The sequence below is a fragment of the Procambarus clarkii genome, chromosome 40, assembly GCF_040958095.1.
Source record: "Procambarus clarkii isolate CNS0578487 chromosome 40, FALCON_Pclarkii_2.0, whole genome shotgun sequence".
Taxonomy (NCBI): domain Eukaryota; kingdom Metazoa; phylum Arthropoda; class Malacostraca; order Decapoda; family Cambaridae; genus Procambarus; species Procambarus clarkii.
In genome coordinates this window covers 14134599-14162193 of record NC_091189.1, presented here as the reverse complement: position 1 = coordinate 14162193, position 27595 = coordinate 14134599, and the positions used below count along the sequence as shown (strand labels likewise).

Sequence of the window (27595 nt, the reverse complement as noted above, 5' to 3'; positions counted from 1 at the left end):
GTAACAGAGACATGTCTGTACACTACTTGGGTGTAACAGAGGCATGTCTGTACACTACTTGGTTGTAACAGAGGCATGTCTGTACACTACATGGTTGTAACAGAGGCATGTCTGTACACTACATGGTTGTAACAGAGGCATGTCTGTACACTACTTGGTTGTAACAGAGGCATGTCTGTACACTACTTGGTTGTAACAGAGGCATGTCTGTACACTACATGGTTGTAACAGAGGCATGTCTGTACACTACTTGGTTGTAACAGAGGCATGTCTGTACACTACTTGGTTGTAACAGAGGCATGTCTGTACACTACTTGGTTGTAACAGAGGCATGTCTGTACACTACTTGGTTGTAACAGAGACATGTCTGTACACTACTTGGGTGTAACAGAGGCATGTCTGTACACTACTTGGGTGTAACAGAGACATGTCTGTACACTACTTGGTTGTAACAGAGACATGTCTGTACACTACTTGGTTGTAACAGAGGCATGTCTGTACACTACTTGGTTGTAACAGAGACATGTCTGTACACTACTTGGTTGTAACAGAGGCATGTCTGTACACTACATGGTTGTAACAGAGGCATGTCTGTACACTACATGGTTGTAACAGAGGCATGTCTGTACACTACATGGTTGTAACAGAGGCATGTCTGTACACTACTTGGTTGTAACAGAGACATGTCTGTACACTACTTGGTTGTAACAGAGACACGTCTGTACACTACTTGGTTGTAACAGAGACACGTCTGTACACTACTTGGTTCTAACAGAGACATGTCTGTACACTACTTGGTTGTAACAGAGGCATGTCTGTACACTACTTGGTTGTAACAGAGGCATGTCTGTACACTGCTTGGTTGTAACAGAGGCATGTCTGTACACTACTTGGTTGTAACAGAGGCATGTCTGTACACTACTTGGTTGTAACAGAGGCATGTCTGTACACTACTTGGTTGTAACAGAGGCATGTCTGTACACTACTTGGTTGTAACAGAGGGTTGTCTGTACACTACTTGGTTGTAACAGAGGCATGTCTGTACACTACTTGGTTGTAACAGAGGCATGTCTGTACACTACTTGGTTGTAACAGAGACATGTCTGTACACTATTTGGGTGTAACAGAGGCATGTCTGTACACTACATGGTTGTAACAGAGGCATGTCTGTACACTACTTGGTTGTAACAGAGGCATGTCTGTACACTACTTGGTTGTAACAGAGACATGTCTGTACACTACTTGGGTGTAACAGAGACATGTCTGTACACTACTTGGGTGTAACAGAGGCATGTCTGTACACTACTTGGTTGTAACAGAGGCATGTCTGTACACTACTTGGGTGTAACAGAGACATGTCTGTACACTACTTGGGTGTAACAGAGGCATGTCTGTACACTACATGGTTGTAACAGAGGCATGTCTGTACACTACATGGTTGTAACAGAGGCATGTCTGTACACTACTTGGGTCTAATGGAGGCATGTCATCTTAAAATGTACAGTATTCCCATACTGTACATTGTTCAATTGGAGTTAGCCTGCCATTTGGTCATGTGAGAAAATACTTTACAGCTGAAAGCTCTGGCAAATATTTAGTACATGATACAGTAGAATGAAAAATACAACAAATATATAATCAATATTTATTTGAAAATACAGGGCAAACCACACTGCACCCCCTCCCACTCCACACACATGCCATACATACTTGCTGCTCCGTGACAGTATAAAAATATAGAAATACATTATACTGGACCACAAATAATGAGGGGAATGAACACACACATACAAAACCTACACTTTGTAAAACTGAACATATTTCATATTAACAAGACCGACTGTTCAATTTCTAATTGTTATTAAATACAAGTTGTTGTAATGGATTCATGAAAGCATAAATGTTCATATCGAGATCAATTATACCCCACATCAAGTGCAACTGTATAGTCTAATGGCTTGACACTTTCTCCTAATTGTTCCCTTCCCCTTGCTAGTGTAAACTGCTTACAGATAAAATGATACTCACTGTGGAGCCTGCACTGTCCAAGCTTCATAATAAAATTTCAGTGTTTAATGTCATGAGCATGTTTGTTTCCATGGCCTAAAAGTTCCTAGCAAATGGTACTTTCTTCATAATTGAATCCATTGCCATACATGATGAGTTAAACGAGCCTGTAAGGTGTTACGGGAACATTTAAGAGGAGCTACCAAACTATACACTTGCTATGTAGGGAAGTTTAATGGATTGGAATGGAATATTGATAATGGATGAACATCAAACATAGGCACTAGCATAATTTTAAATAAATACACATCATTATTCTGTATAGTTTTCAGTGTTTACTAAAGCAGTTGTTTCAACTTTCAAAAGATCTACAAAGCTATTGTACAGTCCTCATAACTGTCAGGACTTGGGTGGAGTTGACTCTTATCACTGTGGATGCTGGCAAATTTGTGACCCTCCACCAAGCTTAATCAAATAGGATTTGAAAATGTTTACAAAGCATAAAATCCACAGTAAATTCAGAGTTCAGTTTTTGTCAAGAGTTTAACCCATAAACTGCGCAAAACCTCATATGATGTGTAACATTGAACACAGTTTTTAAAATTTTCTGAAATTCTCTCAAATGTTTTGTGAATAATCTACTAGCCAAATGCTCCAACTTTGTCTAAATGATACCAGTGTAACTTGAAAAACAAGAAAATAAAAAATAATTATAAAATTGCATATTGAAAACTTCAGATTTTGAAATCAGCTGCAAAAATATAAAAATATCACCAACTGTTCATTTGGTGTTTTTATGCTCTCAGAATAGCATATGATCTTCATTTTCATATATTTAGAAATATAGATTTTCAGTATAGTTTACTGTAAAAAAAAAAATTGTCAATATGGCATTTGAAATATGTGCAAATTTAGACAACAAAAATTTATAACTCCAAACGTTTAGAGTTCATGAAAAATCAATTCTATAGGGATTGTAGAACAGACAGCTGTGCACACTATATGTATATGCAAAAATGGTGAGAATTGGCCAGAAACTAGATTTTTTGATATTGAAGCAAGTTGAAATTCTAGTTCTAGATATAATTGAAGTTGAAGTTATCGACAATGAATAAGGCAGTTCTAATTCATGAATTTACTTGTATGTTGTAATAAATATTGTTTGGCATTCATACTCGAGTATGTGAAAGTTGTAGGTCAATGTGTGTAGAAATTAAGTCAAGAAAAAATACCCCCCCCCCCAAAAAAAAAATACTGGGATAATTATAATGATTTAGGGAATATATTTATGGGTATACTTTATATAAGTAAAAAAGCCCTAATCTGGTCCTTAATCATCAAAATAACCTAAAGAAACAAAGAAACTAATGTTTGAAATCTGTGAAAAAATCAGCCAAAAAAAATTCAAAGTTCCAAGTTCTGAGAGTTGTAACCGATTTATTTGTTGAACAATTTAATTCTGGCTTCACATAGTTAGGGACGAGTATGCATTCTCTAGAAGGTTAAAGCAAATTCAAATAATAAACAAAGGAGGAAAAAACCCTAAAAACCTATAATAAAAATAAAATAAAATTGGACATTATTGAAAGTAACTGATAATAACATTGGGCAGTGTATTTATATGATTATAACAAAATAGAGCATAACATAATTACTCATTATTATTTGTGTTATTATGTATTACTCACCAATGCTATAAAGGCACCAGCTGTATATCCACTTTGTGGACACTTCTTACTACTGTTCTTTGTGTGCCGGACAGGTGCTTGCATCTCTTTATTATTGCATTATCCATCAGTTCCAGTTAATAAGAGCTGTTTACTTTATCAACAAAACGTTCTTTTTTTTTAGATATTCGTCTAAAATCAATTTCTTAAAATATTTTGATGAAAATTTCACGAAGGTGAAGCCAATAAGTTGAAGATTTGTTTAACACTGTTAAGTAATTTTTACATAATTTTAATATTTTTTGAATTATACCCCCTTCAATGTCACACATCATATGACGTTTTATGCAGTTTAAGAGTTAAACTGTTAAACAAACAAAATTATAATTATTATTGTACTTTAGCTGCCTCTCATGAAACAAAGGGAAAAAAAGAAAATAAATTTTACATGGATTTCATAAAGACATTTCTATATAAATTTATACAAAACACTTCAAGAATTACAAAATACTGGTTTGGAATATTATACATCAAATCCATAAGACAATGGGATGCAAGATACAGTACTGCTCATTTCATTCACTAGTACCATAAAAAAAACCCTGCCATTCAATGTGTACCTTAAGGACAAGCACAAACTCTATGATCATCACAGTGCAGTACACTAAACACATTCCTTCAATTTTCAAATTGTAGTACAGTAATGTGCTTTATTTATGAAAGGCCGGCATGAAACAATGGCAGCGAAGAGATGGGAAAATATAATATAAATCACGATATAACCTTCCAAGTTACAACCACAGAAGCAAGCATCCTTTGATGCAAAAGTAGAAAATATAGCAAGAACAACCTAACATTGTATTATTAACGTCACAGTTTTCAACATTGAAGATAAATATTGTGTGAAAAATGGCATTATAAATCAACAGTGAAACACCTTTCAAACAAGGTCAAATTATATTACTGTATCTGGAAATAATGCTACATTTCTCTAAAACATGCAAAAGGAACACCAAACATCTTAGATTGAAGTCAAGATTATTTTTTTTCTAAAAAATTACATAAAATACAGATAATGAAATATTGAGCAATGCATTGAAGTTGTACAGTGTAGATAGGAAGCTGGTGGATGTAATGAATTTGTAAAGACTTAAAAAATATAAGTTGAATTTTGAAATTTGAAATTCACATAAAAAGTGGAACAAAATACAGTAGTTAGTATTGCTATGATTATGTAATTTATATATTGGATATGTGATCCAGTATTTTGACAAGCAGTAACAGTTGTACTGTGTCCTTTGTTAAAGAGGCTCCCCAAATATATTTCAGGATATTATTCTATTATATTAGAAGAAAACATACAAATTCATTCTCAAAGGTTTGATAATCTAGGTTGAGTATTAAAAGATTAGAAAATGATCCTAAATATTATATAAAATAGAAAAAATATATATAATTAATTTCCAGTAGCTGCAGTTGTAATATTAAGTGGTTTATATTATTAATGGTTTATTAAGTGGAATCATAATTATATTCAGTTTGCAGTATTATAAATATCAAGCAAAAACCATCAGTAGCTATCCAGAGCTACTGGTATTGCTCTGGAATATACCAGAGCTTATTGGTACAGGTACCAATAAGCCTTTGGGTTGTGCCAGGCCTCCGAGACTAACACAGGGCTACCGGGTACTAGGACCGAGATACGGTTCTCTGATGAGACAAGACAATGGGATTCAGAGATCAACCCAAATGTAGATTATCTAAAACCTAACTATTGTTTGAAAGAAAAATGAAAGGAGGAAAAGAATACAAAGGATAGTTGGCAATGGGTGAACAGTCCTACCTTTGATTTGCTCTACTACCCCAAATCTCAACCCAGGAGGGTGCCAAACATAAATAAAAGCATTTGTTAATGAAATGCTTATTTCTTGGCAGTACTTGGTAGTTACCTGTTCCTGCTCTGTCTTTCTCTTGTTTATAGTGGAGTTTTGGCTTTCAGTTTTAATGGCTTATGAGGTAGGCAGTTAGTGCATTGGGACTCCAGGTTGCCTGGGATGCCGACTAGTGGTGGACAAGCGAGTTGGATCTAGTTGGAATCCACCCATTGCCAATTATCATTTGCCTTATCCTTTTTTTGTTGTTGTTTTGTTTGGGTTTTATTGTTATTTATCTGTTATACTGATATTGCCTTTGTCTCAGTGAGAGAACCAAATTCTGGTCCTAGATTTCAAAAGGCCTGCAATAACATTTAGACTTAGCAGTATGTAAACTTCAACTCAGGGTACTACTGAGGAAGCCTGGCCAGAAATGTACTTAACCTTATTCTTTGGAGCATTAACAAAGCTAAATACAGTACAGTATGTATTGAATTTAGCCAATCAAGGGAGCATTATGAAATAGATTGTGATGAGATGAAGGAGGCACAGCCATTAAGTAAGACAAGAGAGAGGTAAGGATTAGAGTAGAGGCAAGAAGAGTACTACTGACTATTTTCAGGATGCAACCCACAACAGCTTTATCTCCCAGGTACCTTTGTAGTTCAAGGTGAACACACACAATCAGGTGAAATGAAACACTGCCCAAACGCTTCAATCCTGCCATGTGGATCGAACCAGCGATCCTTGGTCGAGTGCCAACTATGTAGCCCATTTATGTTTGTGCGTGATTATCCAACTGTAGTTACAGGATGAGAACTATGCTCTTGGTGTCCCATCTTCTCGATACTGTCATATGATGCATTGCCTGATAATTTAAAATTACTTTCAATTTATGATCATACATGAGTGGTGTTGGTTAAGTCAATATGATGTGGCTTTTCAAGGTATCATTTAGAAAAAATACATATACTGTATAGTATTGTACATGCAGTACTGCAATAAACTGCTAGTGAACTACAATCCTTCATTTTCGTACACTATAAATACAATTTGCTTAAACTTAAAAGTACTGTACATACTGTATTTTGAGTTTCAGGTCAATATGATGAGGCATTCTAGAGATACTTTTCGGAAACCTAGCAGGAGAAAATCACATGAAAAAACCCTAAAGCAGGGGGTTTTCTACCAAATTTCCCTTCACATAACCTTTGAGCATTATTAGTATCATCCACATACCCCCATAAGTGATAACTAAAAGAATATGCAAATATTAAGTTGTGTATACATTATTTGTAAACAGCATCAATAAATGGGTCACTACATAACCACTGAATAATTTGTTTCCAGAAACAAAAACAGCAATTTATAAGAAAATTATAGAACAATTTCATATTCTTCACCTTTTGTTGTGCAGTATTATTTTCAAGACTAATGTACTGTATTGGATTTTAATTGTACAAAAATCTACACAAGTACCATCTTTAGAAAATATTTCCAATGTGAACTGCAGTAAAACAAAAAACAAAAGTTTGCAGCTGTTATCTGACAATTTTATTTAAAAATAATATTAATGTTTCAACTGCAAAGTGAATGATTGAGATGGATGTTTCTTTTACTAGCCTAAGAAGCCAAGGAGCAATTTTGGCTAAGGCACATCAAAGGTCAGCTTCAACACTCAGTTGGCATCTTATTTTAGATTTCATGAAGTAAGCTGGAAAATCCAGATTTCATTTTTGTGAATAGCTTCGAATCCCTACTTCATAGTTTCTCCACTATAATGTCTGTTTTTCTTGAGCCTCCGTCTCATCTATAATCTGCAACATACATTATGACATATGGTAAGTCGTCATAAATAGCAGTATATTCATTGACTAGCCTTTTTAACATAGCATTAAACAATGTTATAAAAATATAAGCCCCCAAATGCTGAAATCGACAAACATAAAACAGGACCACAACATACACAAATTTTCTATAAATCGTTACCTGGCGCAAGCCAAGTGAAGGATTACGCAATGCATACCAAGCAAACAAGTTGTTCCTGCTCACATTTTTGCTTGTATTTTTGTTCATGAGATTACTGCCTGTTTGGACGAATCCCAATTTGTTAACTCTTGGTAGTTAATATTAGCACAAAGGCCTTCCTACTCATATATAAATGGCTCCCAGAACTGTAAACAGGAGCTACAAGGAGAGGTTAGAGGCATTAACTATACCAAAGCTAGAAGAAGTGGTGATATGATCACTACCTACAAACTAGTAACAGGATTCAACAAAAATGACAAAGAAGAATTTTTTAAAAACTGAAACTTCAAGAACAAGATAGGTTCAAGCTAAGGAAACACAGCTGCCAAAAAAATGTAAAGTACACTTTTGCAAACAGAATGATAGATGGTTAGAACAAGTGAGACGGTGGAGGTCAAAACCGTCAGTACAGTAGTTTCAAAGTGTCATATGATAGTACTGGGAAGAGAGAATATGAGCATAGCTCTCATCTTGTAACTACACTTGGGTAATTACCACAGGTATAATGGGCTGATGGTAGAGACGGCCAGCCGGTTTAGTCACCATAAGCTCATTTCTTCTATATCATTACCAAATTACAAGTTATACATTGCTGTATTTTTCACTCGTGCATTTTTTAATACCAGTGTTAATGTACATTTTTGTGTAGTTTACCAATATATGAAATGTGGCAATGTAGGCTAAAGTAATGTACAGTAGTAGGGATCTCAGTGTGATAAAGTGATGCTTGGTGCAACCTGTGCGTAAGTTTATCCCAGGTTGAAAACCCCTGGCCAAAAATATCCTCACATAGAATAACAGGGAGGTACAACACACAAATGTGCAGATAAGGAGGCAGATGCTGTTGCGGAAAAAGAAATGTTAAATACTGTACTGTATTTGGGGAACTGACTAGAAAAATGTATTAAGGGTGGTTGTCAAAACCACAAGAGGACTGAGGCCAAACACCTTTGAGAATCTACACACACACACACACACATTGTGCAGAAATTATTATGAAATCATAGGGACCACTGCTCAAAGTTGCAAATTAAATGTTCCATTTAAGGATCTGTCAGCACTTATTCTAGACACCCTACATTTTTATTGCAGCATTATCATTTGTTGCCTTTAGTGAACTGAAAGTTTGGGTACTTCATTTACAAATGTTTACATTTGCCTTTTGTTTCAACTATTATAAGAACAAAATATTTAACATTATCAGGCCATTACAGGACTTTCATTCATTTTATAATCTTTATTGAATTTTCCATTTTAACAGCTTCCATATACAATACTGTACATATCAACGTACATTAGTACCACAGCGAAGTTTGTTTGGTTTCTGCATTCCATAGAAGATGTGAAATTTTCTTGGAAGCTTCTTCCTGTTCTTGATCTGGAGACAACATGTATTCTGGATAGATTTAACACACCCTTTGTATACTTCACCCATCACCCTCACTGGGTTGGGTTACCCTTAAGTGACCATTGTTTGGACGGTATCATTGTGTTATGGTTATATTCATTGCGTGTATCAGGGTAGTATGAAGATGTAGGTGGTAGGTTCACAGAACAGTATAAACCACTGCAGATATATAGCAGGCAACTTTCTCATCTTTGGAAAATATATTTATGCTAGTTAACATTTCATTGTTTTTAACTCTAACCACACTACAGTATTTCTTTCATTACACTTACTGACACTAAATTTGTTCTCTTATTTGTTCACATTTAAGGGGCCTTAATTTATAATAAAATAATGTCTAGGCAAAATATGATCCACAAACCCAACACAAAATCCTTTAACTTTTTGATACGGGTGGGCACATGCACCTACACACCAATACTAGCAACACCTGTGTTATTAATTTTATTTATTTATATATATATATATATATATATATATATATATATATATATATATATATATATATATATATATATATATATATATATATATATATATATATATATATAATGTCGTACCTAGTAGCCAGAACGTACTGCTCAGCCTATTATGCAAGGCCCGATTTGCCTAATAAGCCAAGTTTTCATGAATTAATTGTTTTTCGACTACCTAACCTAACCTAACCTAACTTTTTCTGCTACCTAACCTAACCTATAAAGATAGGTTAGGTTAGGTTAGGTAGGGTTGGTTAGGTTTGGTCATATATCTAGGTTAATTTTAACTCCAATAAAAAAAATTGACCTTATATATAATGAAATGGGTAGCTTTATCATTTCATAAGAAAAAAATTAGAGAAAATATATTAATTCAGGAAAACTTGGCTTATTAGGCAAATCGGGCCTTGCATAGTAGGCTGAGAAGTGCGTTCTGGCTACTAGGTACGACATATATATTATATATATATTATATATATATATATATATATATATATATATATATATATATATATATATATATATAATATATATGTCGTACCTAGTAGCCAGAACGCACTTCTCAGCCTACTATGGAAGGCCCGATTTGCCTAATAAGCCAAGTTTTCATGAATTAATTGTTTTTCGACAACCTAACCTACCTAACCTAACCTAACTTTTTAGGTTAGGTAGGGTTGGTTAGGTTCGATCATATATCTAAGTTAATTTTAACTCCAATAAAAAAAAATTGACCTCATGCATAATGAAATGGGTAGCTTTATCATTTCATAAGAAAAAAATTAGAGAAAATATATTAATTCAGGAAAACTTGGCTTATTAGGCAAATCGGGACTTGCATATTAGGCCGAGAATTGCATTCTGGCTACTAGGTACGACATATTTATATATATTTATATATATATATATATATATATATATATATATATATATATATATATATATATATATATATATATATATATATATATATATATATATATATATATATATATATATATATATATATATATATATATATATATATATATATATATATATATATATATATATATATATATATATATATATATATATATATATATATATATATATATATAACATTATAAAAGCATTATAGTTTATTTTTAAATTGCACTTTACCATGGACATCCAATATAGTACTCATTCCATTCTTTTGACAAAATTTCAGTTCGTCACCCAAAACCTCCCACCGAGCAATATATTAACCTTTCAACTGCACATAACAATCAGGGTTGTATCAGTGTTGTATACAACAACCAGGGTTTATTTTAGGCCTAGCATAATACTTAAAATTCCTGTGGTTATATGGACTAGCATCCTGTTTTTTAAGGTCTCCAGTATTCAAGTGCTTTCTTTGACAAAAAAGATGGGCATTTATCTTGGGTGAGACAGCAACCATGGGTCACCCCATAGGTATTGCACTTTGCTGCAGCTAAGGAGCACTGGCATGCAGCTTGTGTGACACAGCATCACTTAATAATTAAACCTGATCCTGATGACTGTTTTCAGAGCAAGACAAGACAGAAACAGCAGACAGCTGCAGTTTTTGCCTTTGCACATTATACAATAGGACAACATGTTCCTTTAGAAAATAAACCAGCATTGAACGTAATGAAACGCCATTTTCTGGGTGAATCCCGGAGGCGCCCCGAAGCTATCCAGGCTGATATGTATATCATTAGATTTTGGCATCAGTCAGCGTGAATGGAGTTCTAGGCCTACCGGGGACCACGAACCAGAACCTGGCCCCCTCAGGAGGCACGAGGAGCAATGGCCTAAAGAAATGCACATGGGATTAGGGGCATTCTATATCTGCCATCAACCGGGACAGGCACCCAGAAAGGTAAGTGCCTCAATATAACCCCCTATTCTGGTTAAAACGACTAGAATAGACAAACAAGTGGACAGAAATCCCCAAATGAAAACTGGATGTCAAAAACACATGAAAAAAACGCCGACCGGAAGGAGGGAGGGAGGGTTGCCAGGAAGCCTCCGGGACTCGCCCAGAAACCGGTGTTTTATTACATTTAACACTAGGTTTTCTGGAGGGAGCCCCTTATGTTTCCCGGAGCTACACCACCAAAGCCGCCTCCCGGGACTTACCCGGGAGGCGGTCGGTGCTCTCACCTCAACTCAAAGTCGAGACAACAGGCTGCAACCGATGACCCAAAGAGAGACAGGCCCAACTAGGCCCAGGAACATTCACGAGGAAACGTGCAGCCAGGACCCTGTTTGACCGCCAAAAACCCCCATGCTCGAATGTCAGCCCAGGACATGTTACCGAAGATGGCAGCAAGCGCAACAAACTTACGAACGTCATAGGCATGGGGATAGACCGCAGGCTGGCTAGACTGAATAACCCTGCGGATGACCTGAGAGATCCGAACCCTAGAACAGGGAAGAAGGGAAACCGGATCAACCCGAAGCGCGTCCCCAGCCACAGAGTCCGTGGCGTGCAAATAACGGTGGAGAGCCGCAACCGGACACAACAGATGATGCATCCCCGGCCTGACCAACCAAGTATCAACAATCCAAGGATCCTTTCGGAAAGCAGCAGTCTCATACTTCGCCAGAAAAGAAGAGACGACTACAAACGAACAAACCAATCACCAGAACCCAAAGAAGCAGAAACCACTGATAAACAAACCTGAACCAAAGGGGCCACTACGAACTGAGGGGGAGAGAGAAACACGAGCACCCATTCCAAGACCAGGATGGCTCAGGCATCGCATGAGCAGGCCGGAGGCAAACAACGCTCAAGACGTCACGCGAAACGGTGCAGAAGGAACATCAAAACCGAATGCAATCCATAGCGGCTCCGTCAGCGCCGCACGAGACAAGGTGACAGTATGTGAGCAAGATGATTGCCCTGAATCTCCACGAGAGAAAAACAAGACCACGTCAACAAAAAGAGCAGTATACCTTTGAAGAGAAAAAGAAAAGGAAGGACCACCAGAAAACACCATTCTGCCACTGAGACGAGCACGCAGGTGGGACGCCATCAACGAAACCACCCGATCACTAAACAGATGGCGAGAGACTCAAGTCAAAATTACCAGACGAAGACTCAAGGAGAAGACTGAACCAGCCTCGTCACTCATCGGATCGAGCATTTGAAAGAGGTAGAGCCGCAGGAAACCCACTGACACTGAGCAAGAAGCATCTGAAACCTAAATCTGTCAAGGAACCAGATGTAACGTCCGCCAGGGAATCAGACACCCAAACCCGGCGAGCCGGAAAAGAACCAACCCGGGCGAGCAGACCTGTTCCCTGTCCGGAAGGAACCCCCCCGGTTCCCCGGTGGGGACCGGGGAAGGTGAACAAAAGCAGGCCCCCACCAAGCAGAAACAAAAATAAAAAGAAAAACCCCGCCAGAGGTCAACGTACCAAAGAGGAACAGAGCTGGCCGGTGTTATAGGTGAAATCTAGCTGCGCAGTACCCTGCACCCCTACCAGTGCAAAAACTACCACTTACCCCAAGGTAAACAAGAGAGGAAACCACCCCCCCAACACACTCGGGGCAGTCAATCATCGAGCAGTAAAAGACCAACAGAGGTAGACCCCAAGGTGGCTTGTGGAAGAGAACCCCAAGCCCCAAGGGCAGTACTTACAGGGAACTCAGGGAAGGGAGCCCCAAGTACATGCAGCCCGAGTATCTGTGAAAATTACTCCCAGCTCGCACGCCATCGTAAGAGCAGTACTGGACACAAGGCACAGCACAACTCAGAGAATCTGGAGCTGGAGCCACACAACCATGCCACAATCACATCTGCCAAAGTACTGCAAGATCGCCGGTGCGAGGGTCTGGGACTCACCCTTCAGGGAGGGGGGACCTGCGCAGACATACGGCGCAGCTCGTGTGACGTCATGATCGTTTGCTTGTTTTCATTTGGGGAGCTCTGTCCACTTGTTTGTCTTTTCTAGTCATTTTAACCAGAATAGGGGTTTGTTTTGATGTGCTTACCTTTCTGGGTGCTTGTCCTGGTCAATGGCAAATATAGAATGCTCCTAATCCCACATGCCTGACCTATAGGCCATTGCTCCTCGTACCTCTCTGAGGAGGCCAGGTTCTGGTTCATGGTCCCCAGTAGGCCAAGAACTTCATTCACACTGATGCCAAAGTCTAATGATATACACATCGGTCTGGATAGCTCCGGGGAGCCAAAAGGGCTCCCCCCCAGAAAATGTGAAAAATGATTCATATTCAGGATATAGACCAGAATAGTGACCAGTGATTGTGATTTGGTGATGTCATCATGCTACTTCCTTGCTCTACTACAGCCAAATTAAGCTACATACAATTTTTTTTTTTTAGCTTTCAGTAATCAGGGAATGTATTTTAACTATTTGAAAAAAAAAATCTGCATACCACAGGAGTGTCACATGTAACATGTGTACAGTACAGGGTTAATAAGACTGACCAAACTGATTCATCATTTGCCTGCTCCACTGCCATCAAAGATGGCTGCTCCTGGGCTGAAAGTGCAATACTAATAATTAAAATTTCATTACGCTAATCTTATACTTGCCTGCCACAAATTTTCCTTCCTGGAAAATTCACTGTTGGAATGCCACCGACATGCTCCTCTGTACCTGTGACACACATACCACACACAATAATCACTATAAGAAGTCACTAGGCCATGAACTACTGTTCCTTAAAATAAATGAGCACTGGATATCCCAAATGTTACCCAACTAGTGTTATGTATAACCTTCCTGTGTAGCTACTAACAGATGGTATATCCAGTATTCATATATTTTGAGGTAGTTCATGGTCTAGCAGCTGGGGCATTATATGCAACATACTTGTATGCCGATACATCTGGTCAAACCCCACCTTGTGTTCCAACAAATAAATATACAGTATATATTATAAACATTCTGTAAATAAATCTGATAAATATATAGAGAGAAGAATTAAAGCAAAATGGCAACACCGGGAGTTACAACCAGCTATTCTAGATTTACTTTTCTGGATATCATAAAAATATAATACTGTACTGTATACAGAAATACATTTTAAATAATTCACATTTTCAAGAGTTTCCCTAATATTTTAAATTTATATTTCCACTATTCTTTTTTTTTATAGTTCAGTAATTTCAGACAAGTTGTACTAAGGTTAGTAAGTATACTGGAATTAGCAACATAGAAGTCAGAAAGATGTTACTAGATACAAAATCAGTCATGATCTTGCATTTCCTCAGATACAAAATATTAGTTAAAAGTTTTACAAATCAAAATCAGTTGCAGGAAACTCATATTCATTTCCATTAATAGCATTTGGAAGTCCCTACAAGAAACAGAAATGTCATTCAGTTTGACTTTTGTCTCTAGGATGAAGTTTCCTTTAGGTGCAAGTCAAACTAAACTTATAAAAATATCTTACCAATTTTTCTATATTATCATTACCATCAGGCAAAATCCTTTGTGCAAAGTTCAACTATCTCCAAGTCATATCTATTTTACACAATATTCAACCACTTTTAAGTTTAAGTGTTCGATGAAGAAGCCAATTCAGACCACGATGAACGCCTGCAAGGGTCTTCACTTCAACTTCACATATCTGAAATTATAATCAGAAAACGGCTTTCATTTGTAGCTTAAGTATAAATTATGAATATAACTTTCGTAAATTTCAAAGGTGAGCAAGTCTGGGAAGTGTGGGGTGTTTTGCTTAGAGATTACCATTGATCCCCCTAGTAAATTCCCTCAACAATTGCCATAACAAATAAAGATGAGTGAACATATCTGTATTCTTGCATGCTTTTAAAATGAAAATGATTCCCTTTAATAAAATAAATTGTAAGCACAAAAATGCTGCTACTGTATGTGCCACCTCTAAATGACCCATTTTGGCATTGGTACAATGTCAATCCTCCACCTTGACTGAATTTCCACCTGTGATACTATATTAGATTTTTATGTTGTGTGAAATTATTTTTTCCCAATACTTTCCTGTTCGTATCTTAAAATGCCGAATGTAAATGGATTCATTCTTAGTAAATGTCTTTTTAAATTCTGAAAAATGTATTTACTAAGAAGTGACTGGAAAGAATTTGAATGTCAGTTAACAGGGGAATTAGAGATATAAATAATACACTGTATATAAGAATTAATTGTGAACTCATTAAAGTAATACTTACAGCCCATGGAAGATCTAAAGTCCCAAGAACATTATATAGCATTGTAGGTCGGTGACGTACTTGATGACTATTGAAATGAGGCTGCGATTTTTTATGTACTCGTGACTTTATATTTGCAAAATCATCATGATCAAGATCAGAGTCATCAGAGGAAGTAGGATGAGGGTCATCCAAGTGTGCTAGAAGAACAAGGATCGGTGGAGAAAGATCTGGTGGAATTGTCCTCATCATAGCTTCAAGTTCTAGCACATCTATTGTGTGAGTGTGAGTGCAGCAGCCATTTTGCATTTTGCTGCTATGCAAGACATTTTCAATATTTTCACAACAACAAGAGGAATCCATGTAGCATATCAGACCATCAACACGTGGTATTACCTGAAATATTACACATCCATGGATATTACTATGACAAAAGGCAAGTAAATGTCATATAAAGAAGAATGTATGGTATATTATGAACTGTATAATAAAAAGAAAATCATGACAAAAATAATTTTGTTTAATTAAATTTATAGTACGGTACATTATCTCATTGATAATTAGTTTTGGCTTTGTTAAAACCTATACCTCTGCCACATCTGGATGAAATGCAGTTCCACTTGGGCCATCTACCAGAAGTCTTGGCCGTGCTCGTCGAACTGTTAATAGATTCATCAAGTTGTGACCATATCTTACAGTAACGCCGCCACCTGCAGGAAAACAATAACAATCCTGTTATCCATAAAATCCTGTTTGGTAAATTCCTAGCAATTCTTTAAGATTAAAAAAAGTGAATAATTAGTAAAGAAGCAAAGGTATTTTAAATGTGAAGTATTGCATATCAAATTACATCACACGTTTAGAAGACTTTAGGGTTAAGTGCAATCATATTCCCTGTGCTTGGATAAATACTAACCACACATTTGTACTGTATCTGTCATTCCAAGCCAAATCATCACAAACAAGTGGACTTTTCAATCTGACCAACTCATGTTCATGAAATTTGGTAGAATGGTAGAGGATTCAAAGTAACTTGTCTTAACAAAATTTTAGTATTTGGTGATGCACAATATTCATCCAACAGGGTTACCTCTTATTTATTCATTCCTTGCATCTGGTATGAAAGCATGAAATGTTTACATTCCAGGTACTGGCCTAGCTTCCTTATGTCATGTGTAGAAACTTCTCATTCTCCATCGTTTTGTTGTTGACACACACAACTTCGTATATGTTTTGCCTTCATCAGCTGATGTATTTGGCCTTTCCATAGAAAATTCCTTTTAATTTTTTCCTACAGAACACCTTTCCTCATTGTTTTTTACTGCTGCTGTGCCCTTTTATATAAATGGGGTTGCAGTACTGTGTTTGTATGTACTTCTTATCCACTGTCACACTATCAAGTGGTTCCCTTGCATTATTTCTTCACACCATGCAAGCTCTAGCAAGACTGAATAACAGTGATGTCAAATTCAGTTTTGATAACTGCACAGAGAATTTGATCATTTGGTTTTATGTCTTCCATAAGGTAGCTGTGGGTTAGCTTTGAATGTCCACGTTTTACACTAGCAGACACCATCCTCCACTGTCTACTCCATTGTACACAAACCATGGCAAGAATTTTGGCTTGATTTGTCTTGATTCAAGTTATTACATAATGCTTCGTCTGCACGTTTTTTCTCATTAGTCTCTCGATACCTGGACAATTCATATATAGCACTTGCTAATGTTATCTTGTAATATTAACATTACAAATGTTTATCTAATACATGTATAAGTATTTAATAAATAAATAAATAAATAAATAAATAAATAAAATAAATATATATATATACACACACACACACACACACACACACACACAGTACATTATTTAGTACAATAACATTTAATTAATTATGTTAACATTATTTTCTAATGTACAATGCAGAAATATTGACCGAGTATCATTCCCATTTTTGATCCATTACAATTAGCTATTTTCTGTGTTTACATCAAGGATAAAACACTAGTCAACTGTTCCCCAGCCATGTTATGGAATGTGGAATTGGAGAACATAGACCCCACACAACCTATGTGAGAAATCTTTAAAGAATTCTGACAAAGAAAGGGATCTAGGGGTAGTTCTAGATAGAAAACTGTCACCTGAGGACCACATTAAGAACATTCAGAATTGCTTTTAAATACATGGATGGAGAAATAAGAAATTGTTCACACTTTTGTTAGACCAAAGCTAGAATATGCAGCAGTTGCATGGTACCCATATCACATCAACAAACTGGAATAGGTGCAATGACATGCCACTAAGTGGCTCCCAGAACTGAAGGACAAGAGCTACGAGGAGAGGTTAGAGGCATTAAATATGCAAAAAGTAGAAGATAGAAGAAAAAGAGGTGATATAATCACTACTGTACATACAAAATAGTAACAGGAATCGATAAAATTGATAGAGAAGAATTCCCGAGATCCGGAACTTCAAGACCAAGAGGTCATTGATTTAAACTCGTGAAACAAAGCTGCCGGAGAAATACAAGAAAATTCACTTTTGTAAACAGACTGGTAGATGGTTGGAACAAGTTAGGTGAGAAGGTGGTGGAGGTCAAAACCATCAGTACAGTAATTTCAAAGTGTTATATGACAGAGTGCTGGGGAGACGGGACACCACGAGCATAGCTCTCATCCTGTAATTACACTTAGGTAATTACAATCATAAGATTTAATTTACTATCAGTTTTTATAAGTAAACAATTTTTTTAATATTTCAGAATATAAATTATGAAGCTATTTCTTGTATACAGTATGTCCCAATTACAGTGATAACAGGTAGGATCATAGAGCTTAGTGGGTTCCCTAAGCAAGAAATTTATAGCACATCTCATTTGAGACACTGGGTTTAATAGCAGAACTGGAATGAGTGGCCAGACAGTTGAAGTGCAGGTGACTTCGTAGCAAAATCAACAAACCAAACAGCTCATACAGAAATCTACATTTTTGTTTACTTAAAATTAAAATGGCAGATAGATTAAACATCTGCCTGTACATTTTCTTTCAGCTACCATTAAATAAAATTATGAGAATATTTAGGATACATTCAAATACAAGCTTGCCTACCTACTCCTCCTGGTTTACCCTTGACCAAACCCACAGTTTCGAAGGTAGAGTCTTTAGAGGCAATAAAACTGAGGGCCAGTTTCTTGGATACTTTAGTTTCTGGCATGCCAAAGAGCAAGAATGTTGGTGCACCCTCTCCCTTGGAAAATGGCTGAAATTATAAGAGATAGATCAATATCTGGCACCGTTTTATATATAGTATTTTTTTTTTTTTACAAATGTAACTACATTTAGAATCCAGTACATATTTTTATCTAAAATTTATCTAAAATTTTGTAAAAGCTATATAAAGTACAATTAATGTTTCATAATATAAACGTTCAAAATAGTGCATTAAATTTATGTACTTACATCAGATGAGGAATTCTGTGGCGTTCCACTGCTGAATAAACTAACAAGATTTTCAAATAGCTCGGTTAGACCCATAGATGCAGTGGGAGTGGCCATTTTGGAGAGGAGGTTGCCAAAGTCAAGATCCTCGTGGTTTTCATCAGTGCATGAATCTGGATTTAATATTTCATACCTAAAAAAAATTTTTATTAGCCTTCAAATATTTTAAGAGTGCAATTAAAGACAATAACTAATCCAAAATGTTCTTGCATCTATAAAAATCAAAATGTTACCATTGCAAATACCGGCAGTTATTTTAACCACCTTTTTTGCTTGAATTAACAAGTTTTTGTAAAATGCAGAAATGTACTGTATTTAGTTTGGAACATTTTATTCTAGTTATTATTGTACAGTACTGGTTCTGTGATAATGTATGCATTTTAATACAATACACACACACACAATATTTAAGAGGAAATGAGGAAAATAAGATTATAAAATGACACTATTCATATTTATTAACCCACTTTAAATATGCTTAACTATAATAATATATATGCCATTTAAACAGTTTACATATACTGAACAGTACTTGTTAACCCCATGTCAAGAGTTAATTTAATTCGGTGAATCTAATTAGGTTGTATCAGTAGATAACAAGAGCCTTCTGTATACATCCATACATGATCATCACTGTTCCTATTGGGAAGATATCAGCCTGGAGAAAAAACCCAGTATTGAATGTAATGAAACGCCATTTTCTGGGCAAGTCCTGGAGGCTCCTAGGAGCTTACCGGGCGGATATGCATGTATTATACTGTGCCATCAGTCAATTCAATTGGAGTTCTTACCTACCAGGGACCACGAGCCAGAACCTGGTGCCTTCAGAGAGGCACGAGGAGCAATGGCCTAGAGAAACCTCTATGTGGCCGAAAGCATTCCATGTCTGCAGTCAACCGGGTTAGGCACCCAGAAAGGAAGGCATCCCAAAACAAACTCTACCTGATTCAAAATTGCTACTGAAAGTTGAACTATCAAGCAGCACTCCCAAGTCTGAAAACAAGCAAACAAGCATGACATCACAACCGCTGCTGCGCCGTTGTCTATGCAGCTTGCCCCTCCCCAGGAGGGAGAAAGAGTAGCGCCAGACACCTGCACTGGCTATCCACCCCCAGTTCAGAGGCTGAATATAAAAAAATGTGAATACTGCTGACCAGAGGGAGGGAGGGTTGCCGGGGAGCCTCCGGAACTCGCCCAGAAAATGGCGTTTCATTACATTCAACGCTGGTTTCCTGTGGAGAGCCCCTCTGGTTCCCTGGAGCTACCTAACCACAGAAAAAGTAAAAGAGGGACTTCCTCAGGAGGCAGCCGCACCTCAATGCAAAGTCGAGACAGCTGACTGCAACCTGTGATCTAAAGTGACACGCTCGACAAGGGCCAGGAACATTAACGAGGTAATGGGCGGCCAGGAACCTGTTCAACCTCCAAAATGCATGCCCGAATGTCAGCCCAAGACATATTACCAAAAACGGCAGATAAAGCAGCAAATTTGCGAACGTCGTGGGCACGAGGATAGACCGCAGGCTGACTGGACCAAATAACCCTGCGGACAACCTGGAAGACACGAGTCCTGGAACACTGAACAAAGGAAACCGGATCAACCCAAAGCGCATCCCCGGCCTCTGATGCAGTGGCGCGCAAATAACAGCAAAGAGCCGCAACTGGACACAAAACATGATGCACCCCCAGCTGAACCAATCAAGCATCAACAATCCAAGGAACCCTCCGGAAAGTTGCCATCTCATTCTTCGCCAGAAAAGGAGCCGGCTGCAAAAGAACAAACCTACCACCAGGACCAAAAGAACAGAAACCCCTGCACCGGAGGAGAGCATGAAGCTCCCCAACCCGACCCCCAGAGGCCAATGAAATCAAGAAAAAGAGCCTTATCAAAACAATCCCAAACCGAAGGGGCCACCACAAACCGAGGAGGAGAGAGAAAAAGAGAGCACCTGGTCCAACGACCAGGGCAGCTCAGGTGGCGCGTGAGTAGGAAGGAGGTGAAACAACGCATGACACAGCTTACAAAACGGATGGAATGTAACATCCACCCCAGACGCAAGCTGGAGCATCTCTGCCAACGCTGCACGATACAAGGGACAGTACTCGGCATAAGATGACAGTCCTGAAACCGCCAAGAGAGAGAGGACAAAACAATCCGATACGAAACCGAAGACAACCTGTGAAGATACAAAAAATGAGGAGAGGACCACCAGGAAACTTCATACTGCCACCAAGACAAAACATGCAGGTGGAACACCATCAACGAAGCCACCTGATCACCATACAAGTGGTGATAGATCCATGTCAGAAAGACCAGATGCGCAGATCGAACCAGCCACTTACCGGACCAGACTGATCTGCTGGAAGAGGCTGAGCCGCGGGAAATTCCCCATGGGTTCAGACACCGAGCAAGCTGCGCCAGAAACCAAGGTTGGGTTGGCCACCAAGGGGCCAACAGGACAACACTCCCCTGGTAAGTCTCCAACTGAGCCAAAACCCGAAGCAACAGCAGAACCGGGGGAAGAAGTAAAGGTAACCCCACCTCGATCGGTCCTGCCGAAAGGCATCGACCCTGACGGCCTCGCAGTCGGGGAAGGGCGCTACGTATACCAGATGCCCCGAACACGCCAACATGAAGAGGTCCACCTCCAGAAGCCCGTATTATGTCTGGCAGAGCCAACTGAACGCGTCCCCATCGAATATTTCTAATAGAAATATTCAATCAAGAAAGTCTTACATAACTGGGCCAATAACTGGGGAGCCGGTCGGCCGAGCAGACAGCACGCTGGGCTTGTGATCCTGTGGTCCTGGGTTCGATCCCAGGCGCCAGCGAGAAACAATGGGCAGAGTTTCTTTCACCCTATGCCCCTGTTACCTAGCAGTAAAATAGGTACCTGGGTGTTAGTCAGCTGTCACGGGCTGCTTCCTGGGGGTGGAGGCCTGGTCGAGGACCGGGCCGCGGGGACACTAAAGCCCCGAAATCATCTCAAGATAACCTCAAGATAAGGAGTAGAGTCAAGGCGTCGACTTTGAACTATTCCCGGAAAAAGTCCTTAAAGCTCCAGTAAATGAAGCAGAAGATATGAATTTTGATGGATTTATTGATGAAAGCCATGGCATGTTCTAACAAGCTGGTGAAAAGTTAGAGGCAAACCATTGTTGAATGGCTAGAAGAGATGCTGATGACCGAGGATATGGTGTGATGTGCAAAGAAAAGATTCTTTGTGTGTCCCCCTAACCATGTAAATTTATATTTATGACATGTTGAAACGTGTATCCTCTTGGTATGGTACAAAAAAATTACAATTTCTTTTCTTTTTTTACTTTTCCAGTAAAAAAAGATGGCTAACTTTAATGGGGATTAACTATATAAGTTGGATTACCAAGTGTAGACAATACATATATTTCCACAAACTAATTTGTCAAGTGTGCTGTATTGATCTTTTTCTGACATGTAATACAGGTACGTATGTTGAAATACATGACAGCCAGCCCCAAAAAATTTTGCATTTCTTTCTAGAAATAATTTAAATTTGTTTATCATAACATCTGCAGCACACACACACTCACGCTACAGTACATACTTTCATCACAACTTACAGAAGTTTGTTGTTGACAAGAAGTGGATCTCTTACAAGCATGCCAGCAAGAGGATTAGGCTCAAAATTGGGTCCAAACAGGCCTAAGTTTATTACCTAGAAAGAAAGATTTTCAATTTTATGGAAATATTTACATCCTGGAAGTACAGCAATATTTTACAATGTAAACCCTATAATTTCCAAATACTGGATATAATTTCCTTGTAGTAATTACTATTAATATATTTATTGTTTTTAGTCAAAATTATTTATATACAGCCTAATTTTTTCTTTGTGGAAATTAACTAACTTGTATACCTTTATTCTGCACCAATGTACTACAGTTTTCACAGTTAAAGCCAGTTTAAATAAGAAGAGAAACGAACCTTATTGTGAGAAATGAACATTTTTATTTATTTTATACATGCATAATATATACAGGTATATATTATATATATATATTATCACAAGCCTCTCTTCCCATAAGACTTGGGGGCCTCGGAGTTCGAACAGCAACGCAAATCGCTGTTCCAGCCTTCCTGTCCTCCTTATCAGCATCCAACGACCTTGTGAAGGAAATTCTACCTGCCCACTTACATCAGCTGGCAGGTGTACATGATCCCAATTTTACACGCTGTACCACAGAGTGGGCCTCTCGTGCAGGCCTATTACCTCAACCACCATCCCCAAAAGCCCACAAGCAATCCAGCTGGGATGGCCCCATTGTAGACCAAGTTGCTGCAGAGTGCCTGGGTGCTGCAACAACACAACACGACATTGCTCGCCTCACAGCAGTAGCAGCCCCACATGCAGGGGATTTCCTGTTAGCAACCCCAATGTCGGCAACTGGCACGCGTCTCACACCACACGCCCTCCGAATTGCTGTGGCCCTTCGCCTTGCTGCCCCAATCCACACCAGATATAGGTGTATTTGCGGCGAGGTGGTGGCTGACAGGTACGGCCACCATGGCCTACTCTGCCAAAGCACAGGGGGATGGCACTCGAGGCACAGTGAAGTTAACGACATCATCAAGAGGAGCCTCACCACAGCTGGATGCCCAGCTGAAAGAGAGCCCCGTTACCTAACGCCCCGTAACTCTGATGCTCTTATTGGTCGTCCGGATGGTATCACAGTGAACCCCTGGAAGAATGGCAAGCAGTTGGTATGGGACTACACGTGCGTATCAACCCTGGCTAACACCTACATTAACCTCAGTGTTGCACAACCAGGTGGCGCTGCCACCCACAGGGAAGCAGCCAAATCCCGTAAGTATAGAGAACTGGATCACCACTACAATTTTGTCCCCATTGCTTCTGCGACACTCGGCGCCTGGGGTAAAAGTGCTACCAGTTTTTTGAAGGAACTGGGTTCTAGGCTCATTGAAACAACAAGGGACCCTAGAGCTGCCAGCTTTCTTTTCCAGCGCCTCAGCGTGGCGATACAGAGGGGAAATGTGCACTGCATCCAGGGTTCCTGCCCGCCATCTGAGGAGCTGGAGGAACTCGACAACCTATGATAACCATTTTTGTAACCTATATGTAACTCCTTTTTTGTAACAAGGTTCAAATAAAGCAAATATATATGTGTACATACAAAAGAATGGGGGTGGTAGGAGAAGATAATATTAGTGTTCAGTGAGAGACCACAAGGTCTCCTCTGAATACTTTTTATTTTCTTCTCCGAGACTATGGGTCCCCACATTGGCACCAGAGGTGGTACCCTCACAAATTATATATATATATATATATATATATATATATATATATATATATATATATATATATATATATATATATATATATATATATATATGTTGTATCTAGTAGCCAGAATGCACTTATCGGCCTACTATGCAAGGCCCGATTTGCCTAATAAGCCAAGTTTTCATGAATTAGTTGTTTTTCGACTACCTAACCTACTTAACCTAACCTAACTTTTTCGGCTACCTAACCTAACCTAACCTATAAAGATAGGTTAGGTTAGGTAGGGTTGGTTAGGTTTGGTCATATATCTACGTTAATTTTAAGTTAAAATTAACGTAGTTAATGAGTTAAAATTAACGTAGATATATGACCAAACCTAACCAACCCTACCTAACCTAACCTATCTTTATAGGTTAGGTTAGGTTAGGTAGCCGAAAAAGTTAGGTTAGGTTAAGTAGGTTAGGTAGTCGAAAAACAACTAATTCATGAAAACTTGGCTTATTAGGCAAATCAGGCCTTGCATAGTAGGCCGAGAAGTGCATTCTGGCTACTAGGTACGACATTATTATATTTTATATATATATATATATATATATATATATATATATATATATATATATATATATATATATATATATATATATATATATATATATATATATATATATATATATATGCATACACACACACACACACACACACACACACACACACACACACACACACACACACACACACACGGTTGGAACAAGTTAGGTGAGAAGGTGGTGGAGGCCAAGACCGTCAGTAGTTTCAAAGCGTTATATGACAGAGTGCTGGGAAGACGGGACACCACGAGCGTAGCTCTCATCCTGTAACTACACTTAGGTAATTACACTTAGGTAATTACACACACCTGTATACAGTGGGAGCCCGCCACTGGCTGCCACTTCCTCCCTCCCTCACCTGACTCGCCACCATTCTCCTCCCACCATACTGTTTTGCTATTATATACAGACGTTATATATAAGTATCTGCATGTTTTGTTCACCATAGCGAACAACTAAGCTGGTATAGTGAGTCCAGGCAGTAAAAGTTGGTCACACAGTCAGCAGACAATGCTACCTCCCTCCCCACCAAGATTACTCCTTCCACTACAGCGCTAATTATCACAGCAATCCTGCTATTATCAGAATCCTGGTCATTTTTATCACAGTCAGGGGTCTTCTGTAATAATATCATCGCTGAACATGAACATATCATGAACATATATATTTTGGCATTTTTAGGCAATGCTGTGGTCACAAGCTGAACAGCAGTGCTGTGAGCTCATGCTGCGTGCATCAGGCTAGGTGGCTCACTCAATACTGAGGCCTTCACACCCAGGAATTTGGCCCACAATTTTTTTTTTTTTAATGGCGTCTGTTTACAAGAGCCCTGATGAAGGCGAGTTGAACCCCGTGTATCAGCGGGCCGTTTAAATCTTGTGTAGTACTCCAATACATCATATGATGGGATGCGCATTTTATAGCAAGTCACTCAATCCATCATATGATGTGTTGCGCAACTTAAGGGTTAAGGAAAGTAAACCAAACCTCTAGTTTGCTGTACATAGCTCTCGTCTCCTGCTTATATGGATTCAGAGAGGTAATGTAAGGTCGAGGTGGTAAGGTATTGTTTGTTGTACTTGGGCGGGGGGTGGGGGATGTTTAGGGTTAATAAATTATATTATGGTACATTGGAACCTCGGGTAAGGAACGTTCCTCTTTACAATTTTTTGGGGTTATGAGCTCAATTTCTTTGTAAAATTTAAATCAGTTTACGAGCTTTGCCTCGCTTTGCAAGTTTGTTGATACACGTATGGGTCGACCCAGGCGCATGGTTCCTGGTGGCACAGGTGACCACCCTTCAGTTTACCTGTGCCTCCCGCCTAGTGACAATCTCACTAGAATTCTTAGTAAAGAATTTCATTGTTTTTCAGCTTTATTTGGTTTCTAAACATAAATCATTATTATATACCATGCCATGGGTCCCTAGAAAGTCAGTGGCAAGGTTCAACCTAAGAAAACACAAGTGAGGATGACCATAGAGGAAAAACAAGTCTCTATGGAAAGGTTTTTAATGAGACAAACAAGCAGTGTGCCACAACCAGCTTCTAGTGGTATGCCTGCAAAACGTAGGAGAGAGTGTACCCTAGAGAAGTCATCACTGCCTGATGTTATAATGGAAGGGAACTCCCCTTCCAAATACTAACACCTCTCCTCCTCCTCCCCCCCTCTTCACCGTCTTCCATATGCCAATAATGTCATCAATAAAAATACAGTAAGCTATAACTTGTACATACTATAGTACAAAATATTTGTGTGTATTATGTATGAAATGCATTTTGAAGTTAATATTTTTGGGAGTGTAGAACAGATTAAATTTACATTATTTCTTATGGGAAAATTTGTTTCGGTTTGTGAGTTTTCGGTTTACGAGCCGTTTCTGGGAACGGATTAAATTAGAAAAACCAAGGTACCACTGTAATTATAACTGGAGTTTTCCATCGCCTGTACTGTATAGGGGGGTTAGGCGATCAACTCTAGATGACAGATCATATATGGTCTTCCATTTCTTTTACTAAAAATTGTTTTCCTGGGGGCCGGGCCTTATCTAATCCCAGTAGTTGTTACTCCCTTACTTTAAACATTGACCCTACAGAACACACACTTATGTAACATCCCACTTGTATCCAAACTTTGCCGTTTTTTAAGCAAAATTTTTATACAAGTGCTCTCAAATCAGAGATGAACAAGACTATTACTTATACAAGGGTTAAAGTTTAAGGTTGAGAGGTCAGGGTGAACATAAACGATGTTTGTCATGCCAGAAGCAACACCTTTACTTCAATGATGCTTATCTCATCATCAAAGAAAGCAACATTAGAGAACAGAACATGGCATCAGCAGCCTTCAAACACTGCAAATATCATCAACCAAAATCAAGGAAAATTCAGCCCTATTATCTGGCAAATTAACCCCTTCCCTCACGGCACTCGTGCCACCCTAAATTTACCCTTTCTATTTTTACATTTAGCCCTTTGTTTCTTAGATTTGAGAAAGGCTTTACAGGCAAAACAAACTAGCTTGGGTATATAACAACTATATATAGCAACTTACCTTTGCTCTGAGCCAGAGCTTGTGCCTCCACATGAGTTGGTCTCTTGTTATATGCCAGCCAGCCGA

At 38.4% G+C, this 27595-nt stretch overlaps 1 protein-coding gene across 2 annotated transcripts in view; it reads right to left on the bottom strand.

The window, feature by feature from the left end:
• Window positions 1-1631: 1631 nt before the first annotated feature.
• The window catches only part of LOC123757921 (uncharacterized), a gene marked incomplete in the record, with an annotated part of 27348 nt that continues 1384 nt past the window's right edge, over window positions 1632-27595 (bottom strand). Inside the window, 8 exon segments of one of the 2 annotated variants that reach the window (XR_011231006.1) lie at window positions 1632-7365; window positions 14874-15050; window positions 15631-16005; window positions 16198-16319; window positions 18718-18868; window positions 19069-19240; window positions 22708-22802; window positions 27530-27592. Coding sequence is in view for 1 of the 2 variants with exons in the window: in XM_069338725.1 (XP_069194826.1) it covers window positions 14961-15050; window positions 15631-16005; window positions 16198-16319; window positions 18718-18868; window positions 19069-19240; window positions 22708-22802; window positions 27530-27592 (1068 nt within the window). 2 annotated transcript variants of the gene reach the window in all.